This window comes from Artemia franciscana, chromosome 15 (assembly GCF_032884065.1).
Source record: "Artemia franciscana chromosome 15, ASM3288406v1, whole genome shotgun sequence".
NCBI lineage: Eukaryota > Metazoa > Arthropoda > Branchiopoda > Anostraca > Artemiidae > Artemia > Artemia franciscana.
In genome coordinates, this window is record NC_088877.1 from 4519454 (window position 1) to 4531898 (window position 12445).

Consider the following 12445-nt stretch of genomic DNA (forward strand, 5'->3'; position numbering starts at 1 on the left):
CGTGAAGAGCAAGGTATTGAGAAGGGGGTAACCTTTCGTATATGGAGTAAAGCTGCCAAAATTAATACGGAAATTTCTTTTTAATTTTTCAGGTACCATCAGCCAAATTCGAGCCCGCATTAGCTGAAAAACGTTCAGAAATTCAGTAAAAAAAAGGACAAATTTTTCTAGCTGAAAGTAAGGAGCGACGTTAAAACTTAAGAATGAATAAAAATTATTCCATACATGAAAATGCCTGTCCTCTCCTCAACTCCTCGCTCTTTACGCTAAAGCCTAACTCTTTGTCACAACTTTACTTTTTAAAACAATAAAAACTTCAGCATAAAGAGCGAGGCGCTGAGGAGGGGACAGCCCCTATCACATACGGAATAATTTTTGTTCGTTTTAAGTTTTAACGTCGCTCCTAATTTTCAATTAAAAAAAACTTTTTTTTGTTTAATTTCTAAAAAAAAGTCAGATGAAGCAGAAACCATTTGTACCATAAGTACACAATAGGAATGTGTTTACTTTTATTACCCCTCATTTTGCGCGCTTGCTTAGCCCAAACTACTTTATAATTTGGCAAATGTTCAAAACAAATCATCTTCATACTTTAAAAAAAAAATTCGGGTTGAACCAAAAGAAACTTTTACTTGAATTTAATCTAAAGTTCTTAGTAAATTTCAGCCTATTTTAAATTTGTCAAGCTCAGGTAGCTAATGCTGTACTGTCAGCAGTAGTGATAGTTACAATCCATGTTAAACCCATTGTGTTTTTTGGAGACAATGGGCCTTTCTGGGTCTTAATTCAACTTAGTGAGCGAGCACGTCCATAATAATAATAGTAGTGAGTTTCTTATCACTTTCATTTACTGTTTGCCCTAAACCTGTAACAAAAAAATGGAAGGGAACGGGGTTTCTTTTAGAATAAAGGAAAGAAAATGGGAAGAGCCATTTCCTTATTGAGAAAGCACTGCTAAAATGAAGTAAAGTGCACAATATTCGAAGTGTTTAACTTTAAAAAAAAAAACAGTGTTAAGAATTAGAGAGCAGGTTTATAAAACCTTCTATTTTCTGAGAGTCCTGGTTAAGTATACACAGTCTACACAAAGAGAGCACCAGGGGAGTTCCTAAAAAGGGTGAGGTAGTCTCATAATTTGAGAGGTAGATTAAAAAAAAACGGGGAAATTCAGAGCAAATAAGCAAAACAAGGTAGATCACATTCAGTGAAAAGAGAACTGCAATTTCCTGACCTCAGTGGTCCGAGACCTGACTTGAGTGGAAAATTCGTCATAGACAGTCAAGTTTCCAATATCATGCCACATTTGTTCATTTCTTTCTTTATCACAAAATAACGAAAATTGCACGACTTGAAATATCTATTAATTGAATATACAAATACAGCTTAAAACGGACAAAAATTACTACAAACAAGAGTCTATTACCTACTGCGTCATTGACGCTTCATTAAAAACGAATTTTAATACAAATGTGTTCTATTCTGTTTATTACAACAACGATGAAAATTTTCATATAGCTCATATTCAAACAGTTATCACAAGCAAGGTGGGGGAGGACAATAATTAAATTGTATTGGGCAGTCAAAACCCCAATTATGACACTGCCTGTCTTAATAGAATCTTTCAAATATTTCAGTCAAGACCTCCACTCAACTGTCCTCTGAGCAGGAATAAGAATTAATAAATATAGATAAAAGTCCACATGACAGAATAATAAAAGCCTTAATAAATAAAACTATATTAGAAGAGGCCCTTTCTCAACCATTAGTAAAAAAGCACCTTCTAAAAAGTAGCACTTGCAGTTACAATTCATATTAAGGCCATAGTGAGTTTTGGAGGCAATGGGCCTTTGCGGCAAGAGCCTTGACTCAATTTGTGAATTGATTCTACCCAAAGTGTTTGCTGTTTTGAAAAGTAGTTGAGACGGGTGTCTCAGGAGGGTCTTTTGAAGCTTCTTTGTTTTCTCAAAAGCTTTGGTGCATGGATTGCAAGGTTGTGGTCCTCTCATCTGAAACAGTAGCTTCATTTTTTCTGAATCTTTTTTTCATTGGGGGTTTTCTTTTCATTTTTACCAAAAAATACAATATAATTCCCAGTAAAAAATATCATTCCCTATATACCTGGTAACTATTGCATGGGTACAGGTGGTTGGAGGCTCAGCTCCCAATTAAGAAACAGGGTGAGTTGCTGATGCAAAAGTAGACAAAACACACTTAATACAATAACAACAAGCAAAAACACTTGAATGAAAAATATATTTTTTCTCTTAATAAAAATTTCAAAAAGTACTACATATAATAATTTCCTTTCAAATGAGCCTAAAAACATCTATCTATGATTTTTAAGCACCCCACTAGCAGAAACAAAAAAGGAGACATCAGAGTGTCCCATGTGAAAAAGTGGTTTCCTTGTTGTTCCAGATGGGAGACTGTAATTCTCCTAAATGGGATTTTTGGCTAAGGTGATTACACGGATGTAGTTTCTCATTTCAAACCAACACCATTCTATGGTTTTCAGGCTGTTTTTTGAAATTCCCAAAAATTTGTTTTCACAACAAACTTTTATCAGTAAGATTGACTAAAATAGTAATATAAATAAATAAAATAGTATTATTAATAAATAGCCATTCCTTAAACAGCTTCAAATGATGATTCTTCTTCACTTGACATTTTTTTTCTTTTTAATTTTTTTTTTATTAATCATTTTAAAATTTTTGCTGTCAGCTAAAACTCACTATTTAATAGGTTACCCTAGAGGTGAAAAAATAGGAGTTTGTCTAGGTTCATCAAAGGTTGCTCTCCTAAAGGGTTGTTTAACACTCTGTTCTATGGGTTTTTCTGAAGGAAAGTGAAACTCTAGAATAATAAAGAATAGTTCAATTCCCTCATCAGCCAAACTTTCCAAATGTAATGGTTGCTAATTCCACAAAAGCGTACTCCCCACCCGCCAAATGGGATAAGACATAGACTTAGGCTTTATATAATACTACAAGAAAATGCTATGATAATAAAATTCTTAGGCCTACTTTTTAACATGCATAAGGTTTTGTTAGTCAGATTTTCATGTTTCCTTCCATTTTAAAACACTTTTTTAAATCATTCCCAATTGCTATTTGCACAGCTGTTCTAAATTCATAGTCACACTATGCTATTTTTGTTAGTCAGGTTTTCATGTTTCCTTCCATTTTAATACACTTTTTTAAATCATTTCCAATTGCTATTTCCACAGCTGTTCTAAATTCACAGTCACACTATGCTATTTTTGTTAGTCAGGTTTTCATGTTTCCTTCCATTTTAATACACTTTTTTAAATCATTTCCAGTTGCTATTTGCACAGCTGTTCTAAATTCACAGTCACACTATGCTATTTTTGTTAGTCAGGTTTTCAGGTTTTGTTAGTCAGATTTTCATGTTTCCTTCCATTTTAATACACTTTTTTAAATCATTTCCAATTGCTATTTGCATAGCTGTTCTAAATTCATAGTCACACATTAACTTTAACTTAGTAACTAAATTTAGTAACATCCATTGATTTGGCAGCTGTTTGCTCCTGACTTTAGTTTTTCCTTCTTTTTTGTACTTTGTTTTTTTTTTCTTCTAGTTTTTATAGGCCTTGGGATGCTTCCACTGATAAATACTTCCATTTTTGGTTGCCCAAGCTTGGTTAAAGCCAAATTTTTTTCGAAAATCAGAATCGATACCGATGGAGTTTATGTTTGGTCAGAGTTTACTTTTGTTAAGAAAGGTTATAAGATGATTATTTTTTTTTCCTTTTTGGTTGACAACCACTCGGCAGTCAGAATAGATTTGCTGAAGCGATTCTTCCCAATTTGAGTAGAATCTACGAAGTGAGTAAGGAGACCTTTTCTTTGAATTTATTTTTCTTCCATTTTTATTTATATGTATTATGTGACTGTGTCATTCACATTACACTTCCATATTTATTCTTCCATTTTAATACACTTTTTTAAATCATTTCCAATTGCTATTTGCACAGCTGTTCTAAATTCACAGTCACACCATGCTATTGACCAGGTTAAGAGACAAATACATGTTAACAAAGAGATATATGATGATTTAATCACCAACAACCAATCAATAACAATATTATTCAGGGCTATAACTCATACCATTAGGGGAGGGGCACAATTATCATTGTAGCAACCCTAATATTTGGTAATAATGTTGCTTGGAAAACTGAGTGCTTCTCCTCTTTTGTTCTAGTGTTTCCTGTAGAAGGAACCATAGAACAGATTGTTACTAAGGGTGAAAGAAATTCCTTTAAAACACTTTATAATTTAGGCTCTGAGTCCATTAATGAAGGTATTATTTATACAACTCAGTTGCTTTCCATGGTTTTTACAAATTGATTAATGTTGAATTTGCAACCAAAACCCTACATGACAGTCACAGATATAATAATTAGTGCTTTTTCACAAGTTTAGTGAGCCTAGCGCCTACCTGATGCCTGAAGAAAGTGAAAACCAAGCTACATAAGGAAGGTGAAAATCCCTAACAAGATAGTGATCAATCTCAATGATCATCATTGAAGACGTAAACAAAATTTTAAATACAAACAGGCACCCTCAACACACAATAATCCACTGACTTTAAATTGTTTTATTTTTAGCTTAGAAATTAGACAGGTTGAAAAGAAGTAGTTACCCACAACAAGTTTCGTTTTACATGCCAGCTGGCTACTCTCTAATTTGTAGGGAACAGGTGAGTTGGAATTGATGCTTACTATGCTTAGTACTATTTGCTGATAAAAGTAGCACTACGAAATCAGGCAAAAGACCAAGATTCGCCAAAAAAAGGTGTGGATAACCATGAAACAGCAGGACTTAATAAAGATAATATCAGTGTAACAGCTACAGTAAGTGGATTTATATTAGCAGTCTTGACTTGCCTTAATTTGCAATATGTTACTGATCGTGTCTTAGGGAGGAAAGTTAGAGATACAGCTAGGAATATTAGTGAAAATGCTTTATGCCTCTTTATACAGGAGGAGGAGCTTGTACAAGGATTTTTAAGTAATAGATCATATGATAGTAAAGGGAATGCAAAAAAATTTGAGAAAGCATCAAAAAGTGAATTAAGGAGATGTTAAGTAGAACCCATAGATAAAAATTTTGAAGACCTGGAAGATGCAGTTAGACAGCATAACAGTAAAATATTGTACTGGCAAGGACGAATTGGGAGGGAATAGTTAATCTGAACTTGTTCCAGTTAAAGATCCAAATGAGGTCACAATTAATGATAAGGAAAACGTTAAAAAAAGATGGGAAGAATATTTTGAGAATGTGCACAGGAAAAGATATAGAAAAGAATAAAATATTTTGAGACAATTTGCATATGATTTTAAAGTTTTTTAAATATGATGGTTATGAAGTTAGAAATAAGTTACTAAAGATTATAAATATGATATTTGAAAAGATGGAAGCAACTAGTAATTTTAGAAAAATTTCAATTCAACCACTCTATAAGAAAGATAATAAGAATATTAGGCTGGTTTTCACATGAAGCAAATCACTAAGTATGATGATACTATTTAGACTAAGAGCTGTAGATAAAGTTTTGAGGGGGAAAACATATGGTTTTAGGAAGCAGAGAGGATGCATCAACAAGATTTCACTCTTCAATTAATAATTGATAAGCACCAGAGTCATCAAACCACTTTAGTCTTGAGTGTTGTAGATTCTGAGTGAGCATTTGATTCAGTCCCTCAAACAACTGTAGTCAAGATCCTATCCTTGTATGGTGTACCAGTTAAATACATTAAAATAATTAGTGTGGATATACAAGAATAACACTGCAGCATTATGGACTAACCCGCTTGTTTATGCTTATGCTGTGCCTAACATTGCTTGCTTGTGCTTATATTTTGTATTTGTTCTCGGTGCTTGGGTTTATAAACAAACTATAAATAGTCAAATGCTACATGGTGTCAGACGTCGTGGAGATCACCCACCCGTCAATAAACTGGAATGCAGACAACCTCGACTCAGAATGGACCGCATTCGAAAACCACGCAAAGCTCATGTGCCAAGGCCCCCTTGCTGACAAGTCTGAGAAAGTAGCATGTGCCTACCTCTTAATCTGGGTTGGTGCACAAGGCAGAGAAATCTTCAGCACTTTTGAGCTTGCGGATGAAGAGAAGGATAAAATCGAGATCTACTTCAAGAAGTTTAGAGACTATGCTGCCCCCAAAAAGAATCAAGTGTTCTCCCGCTATGTTTTTCAGAAAAGAGACCAGAACGACACAGAAAGTAATGACAAATACATAACAGAGCTCAAGATTCTAGTTAAACCATGTGGATACTTAAGTGAAAGTGAGATGGTAAGAGACAAAATAGTTAGTGGAGTCAGAAATCCTAAACTACGTGAAAAACTATTAGCCGTCGGTGACAGCCTTACTCTGGCCCAAGCTGTCATAATATGTCGAGCTCACGAGTGAACCCAAGCACAACTAAAGACATTCGAACAAAAGGAAATAAAACAAGAAGTGGATGCTGTTGCAAAGAGTCACTCCAGCTTCTCACTTAAAAAGACAGAGTGTTACTTTTGTGGCGGAAATTACTCACCCCAGCATGTGTGTCCTGCAAAAGGGAAAACATGTGCCAAGTGTAAAAGACAGAACTATTTTGCAAAAGTCTGCAAAAGTAAGGCGGTGAACATCGTTGGAAATGAGGCCACAAACACTCCAGCGTTCACCAGTGAACTGTACAACCAGGAAGAAACAGAGGTGTTCCTGTATGCCATCAACAAGGACTCCAGCAAGGATGAAATCTTTGCTGAGATTTCTGTTTGTGGGCAGATCCACATTGATTTCAAGATTGATACGGGTGCTCAGGTCAACATCCTACCTTCACAGTACCTGGACAAGCTGTCGCCAAAGCCAAAGCTGCTGAAAGCCACGCAACGCCTCACCAGCTACTGTGGATCGACAATAACCTATGTAGGAGTCTGCAACATCCTTGTCACTACAAAAATGGGCCTACACAGCAACTCACCTTTTATGTGGTTGAGTCAAACACCACACCTATAATTGGGTTCAAAGCAAGCAAAGACATGAACCTGATCAAGCTTGTTCTGAACATTGAAGAATCACCAGTCAGCGAATATAGTGATGTTTTCAAGGGTATAGGCAAACTCAAAACAGAGTGTGAAATATACTTAAAAGACAATGCAACACTCACAGTACATCCAGCTAGGAAAATACCGCTAGCCCTAAAGCAGAAGCTCAAGACCGAGTTGGAACGCCTAGAAAGTCTCGATATCATCGAAAAGGTCAGTGAGCCAACAGACTGGGTTAATGCCATGGTCATGGTGGAAAAAAAAGATGGTGGTGTGAGACTATGCATCGATCCTGTTGACCTGAACAAGGCGATAAAACGCCCCTACTATCCGGTCCCATCTTTCGACGATGCTGTTGCTGAACTGGATGGAGCAGCAGTATTCAGCAGGCTTGATGCCCGCTCAGGCTACTGGATACTCCCACTTTCCACGCGATCCTCCTACTATACAACCTTCAGCACTATCTACAGCCGATACAGATGGAAGAGATACCCCTTTGGCCTAGTGTCTGCGCAAGACGAGTTCCAGAGAAAAATGGAAGAGGCGTTTGAAGGATTGGAAGGTATCAGAATACTTGTAGATGATATTCTGGTATATAGAAAGAACCGCGAGGAGCACGACCAGAGACTATCCGCCGTTCTTAGAAGAGCCAGAGAAAAAGGAATCCGCTTCAACAGTGAAAAATGCGAATTTTCCAAAGACAAAGTCAAGTACTTTGGACATATCATTAGCAGAGACGGGATAAAACCAGACCCAGAAAAGATTAGGCCTATACAAGACATGCCAAGCCCACAGTCTAAAGAAGAGCTACAGACACTATTAGGAATGCTCAACTTCCTATCAAAATACATACCTGACCTAGGCCTATCCTCAAAAAATAAGCCACTGAGAGATCTTACTAAAGCCACTGATTTCAGATGGGAAACCAATCACAAAGCAAGTATGAAAGAGATCAAGAGCTGCATTTCAGAAAATCTAGCTTTCTTTGACCATAAATGCAAAGTGGTCAAACTCAAGGTTGACGCTTCAAAGCATGGACTTGGAGCTGAGCTCTCCTCAAATGGGGAGATCGTAGGATTTGCATCTAGGGCCCTTAGCACGACTGAACAGAACTATTCTCAACTAGAGAAGGAACTGTATGCGATCGTGTTTGGGTGCAAACACTTCCATCACTACATCTATGGAAGAAAAACCATCGTGACAACAGATCATCACCCATTAGAGACCATCTTATCACGACCACTCCATACAGCACCAGCACGACTACAGCGAATGATGGTTCAGATCCAGCCATACGACATCAAAGTACACTATAGCCTGGGGTCAGATATCCCAGTCCCAGATGCACTCTCTGGACTACACCTGCCAGACGTTGATACCAAAATGCAGAATGACATCGAAGTTTTTGTGCATACAATGATGAAATCCTTGCCAGTGAGTGACTCCAAACTAGACAAAATACGCCACAAGACAGAAAAAGACACTCAACTCAAGGCAGTCAAAGAACTCATACTCAAAGGATGGCCCGGTACACGCCAGTCATGCCCAACAGATGCTGTTCAATTCTGGAATATCAAAGACGAACTAGCAATCCACAATTGGTTAGTTTTGAAAGGTCAACGAATCGTCATACCCCATCCTCTCAGAACCAACATAATTCATCAGCTACACTCAGCACACCTTCGGATCAACAAAACCAAACAGTGCGCCTGGATGATTGTGTACCGGCCAGGGATGAATGCTGACATTGAGTCCTTTGTCCAGAAATGTGAAACATGTGCTAAATTTGCAGCAAAGAATCAAAAGGAACCGTTGATTAGCAACCAGCCGCCCTCACTCCCATGGCAACACATTGGCATTAACCTTTTCGACTGGAACAAGACCTGCTATCTTATCACTGTCGACTATTATAGCAGATACTTTGAAATAGACAAATTGTCAAGTCAGACATCAACCGCAATCATTGACAAACTGAAAGCCAACTTCACACGTTTTGGAATCCCTCAGCTGATAACTTCAGACAACAGCTCACAACTTTTCTCACAAGAGTTCCAAGATTTTGCGCAAGAGTGGGGAATTAGTCTGAAAACCTCCAGCCCCATCTATCCAAGATCAAATGGTCTGGTGGAGAAATCAGTACAAACCTGCAAACGGATACTAACCAAAGCAAAAGAAAGAGGAAACGACCCACATATTGCACTTCTAGAATATAGAAACAGTCCAGTTGACAGCCATGCCTCACCTGCTCAACTCCTCATGAGCCGCCAGCTACGGTCAGTCCTACCATCAACATACAACCAGCTAAAACCAAGAGTCACCCCCCTTCAAACCTTCCTACAACACAGATCAAAGGAACAGGAAAGACAGAAACGCTATCACAATAAGACTGCAAAACTGCTATGTGAACCTCAACTGGAAGACCAAGTTTTTATCCAGAAGAAAAAAAAACAGCCCCTGGACAAAAGCGAAAATCATATCACGCCATGAGAACCCCAGATCATACATAGTGGAGACAGAAGACGGTTCCAGGCTGCAACAAAATAGAGTCCATATCTCCCGCCGTTCCTTTCCTGTAGCCAAGGAAGAGGTCAGAATCCCACCCACCACACAGGATGAAAGCAATGACATATCCCAGCCCATCTTAACCAAATCACCCCAGCCAATCCGCACAGACATAGAAACCTTGACAAGAAATGTTCCATTACCAAGAGAAGAAGGTGAACCTTCTGACCCACCCCTTGTCCCACCAACCATCATGCCTACACCTGAAAATGCCGCTCCCAACTGCCCAGCCACAGGGACTAAATCCCTTACCACTACATCAAAGGTGATGCCGCACACCTGCAGCGGCAGAGTGGTTAGGCCACCTAAAAGGCTGGATTTGTAGGCAGACCGCCTTTCATGAAAAGAAGGGAGATGCAGCATTATGGACTAACCTGCTTGTTTATGCTTATGTTGTGCCTAATATTGCTTGCTTGTGCTTATATTTTGTATTTGTTCTAGGTGCTTGGGTTTATAAATTAACTATAAACTATAAACCAGAACAGTATCACTTAACTTGCTAATGGAGGGGGGTTATTTGCCTGCAACAACTGCCTGCATTGAAAAACAGAAATCAAAATCCTGCAACTATGCATTGTCAAACGACAAATAAAATACATATACAACACAATTGTAAGAAATAATACCATTATACACACTATAACCAGTCTCATACAACCAAATATAAAAAATTAACCAGATAAAATATATCTAAAATAACAAATAAAATAGCTCTAAAATCAACAATTATATAGGTGAAAAAAAACTTATAGGGAATGAACCAAACTGACAGTCATCTTAAAAAATCTACTTAAAAAGTTTGTGCTTAGTCATCTAGCCTAATGAGGAGATGTGTGGTGTTCCAGAACAGAAAGCATTGTGAATGCTTCAAATGCCTTCTCACATCAATTTTGTAGTACTTCCCTCTCTTTTTCATATTTTCTACAGTTTAAGATGATGTGATGTGTGTGTTCATACAGTCCACATTGGTTGCAGTTGGGGGATGGAGCCATTTTCTGCTGGGATAGTGTTGATTTTGTCTTTGTATGGCCTCATCTAAGACAAAACAGGCAAGTAGAAAGGATGAGAATGTGAGGCATAGTCATTTTGATGGCTGCTTATAATCACAGGGATCCAGGAGCTGAGTAGGGGAAGAATGGAGCCAAGCCTCATCTTCTTCTAAAATGTTGAACTGATTGAAGATTGAAATTCAAGATCAGTAATAGGGGTTTGAGTGATAAGGCCCCATTTATTTTGCAGCCTTATCCAGCCAGGAGGCTTATTTTGCAGCCTGATCTGCTAATTCATTTCCTGTTATACCATAGTGTGCTGGAACCCACATAAATAGAACAGATAATACCTTTTTTGTAGGTTGTGTAACCAAATTTTCTATCTCAATGACAACATTTCTTGCTTGAAGTTGCTGGTGTAAGAGGTAATCCAGAGCTGACCATGAATCAGTGCAGACAATATACCACTGATATTTGGTCTCTGTTTGGCTTGAAGTGAAAACTTAATTGCCATAAGCTCTTCAGAGAAAATTGTAAGGTTGGAGGGTAAACAGTAGGAAAGAGATAGGCTCTGGGAGGGTATAACAACTGTATAACTACTGTTTGTTTCTGTCTTTGAGCCATCTATGTAAACTGGGATGCAGTTCTGATATTCTGCCAACTTTCTTAGGAATGATTTTCATCAGTGCTTGGGGGAGGTCCTCCTTTTTTCCAATGCTGATCTTAGGAATAATCAATTCCCCAATTCCTTTGGAAGCACTAGGAAAATCATCATCCAAATTGGCAGTCAGCCTGCCATTCTCTGTGAACTCTTCCATCCCTGGATGGCAAAGGAATATCTAGGAAGAGAGGATTTCTGTTATTTTAAAGTGGACATCAGGATTGTGGTGGAAAATTATTTCTTTGTAGATAATTTGGTTCCTGAGTCTTATTTTCTTTGCAAAATATCTTGCAAGGAGAAATTTTCTTCTGGAGTGAAGAGACTGGATCCCCACTTCACAATTCATAGCTGCAATAGGAGTAGATTTTAGGCCTCTACCTTGAAACCAAGAAAACATTTTCAATGAACTATAGACTTCTGGGGCTTATGCCTAGCTGACACCCTGAGTTTATTTCTGAAAGTTCTATCTGCCTGTCTTTACTATATACCAATGTGCAAAATTTGGTAAAATTCTAGTTAATTGACATCTTGCTATCTCAGGAAGGGTTTAGGTTAGGAAAAATGAAACTTTCAGGGATGAATCTACAGACCAAAATATGTCCTGGGAAGATAGGCTATTTTTAAGCAACTACCTCTACTCTTTCTCCTTCTAGAGGGCCCTGACCTTTGATGACTTTAAAATTGAAACCTTGCAAAATAGATCTTCTGCTTAATTGAAGTACAGCAAAATTGTTTTCAGCTTCATAACTTTGCTCAATTCCATTTTTTAAGGTTTTAAAGATATACAAGTACCTTCACTTGGATCGTTACTTCTCTTTCCTGTCTTTGAGTCCATTGAAATCAATGAGTTTCTCTGTTCAAAATCATCGCGGAAACAATTTCTAGACGTTGACATAAGCATTTTTAGACGAAATTAACTATAAAAAAAAACAAGTTTCGGAGTGTTTTTGTTGGGGGGATTTTCTACAGCGATAGTTTTTAATGTGGAAGAAAGTTTCCCGGGATTGAACTTTCCAGGAGAAATTCGCAAAAATTTCTACAGAATTACCTATTTTACTTCCGAATTACTTTGTAAGAATTCAGACGAATTTCTTTTTATTAGTCTTACTTTTTCTTTACCGACTCAATTCTACATTTGAAGTTGTTAACAGAAATTGTC

At 37.5% G+C, this 12445-nt stretch overlaps 1 protein-coding gene across 1 annotated transcript in view; it reads right to left on the minus strand.

Annotated features, from left to right (window-relative positions):
* The window catches only part of LOC136036725 (ubiquitin carboxyl-terminal hydrolase 39-like), a 65390-nt gene extending 53180 nt beyond the window's left edge, over positions 1-12210 (minus strand). The window contains exon 1 of the mRNA XM_065719073.1: positions 12079-12210. Within this exon, the coding sequence (XP_065575145.1) occupies positions 12079-12187 (109 nt within the window). The 5' untranslated portion in view covers positions 12188-12210. The remainder of the gene's footprint in view (positions 1-12078) is intronic.
* Between the last annotated feature and the right edge of the window lie 235 nt (positions 12211-12445).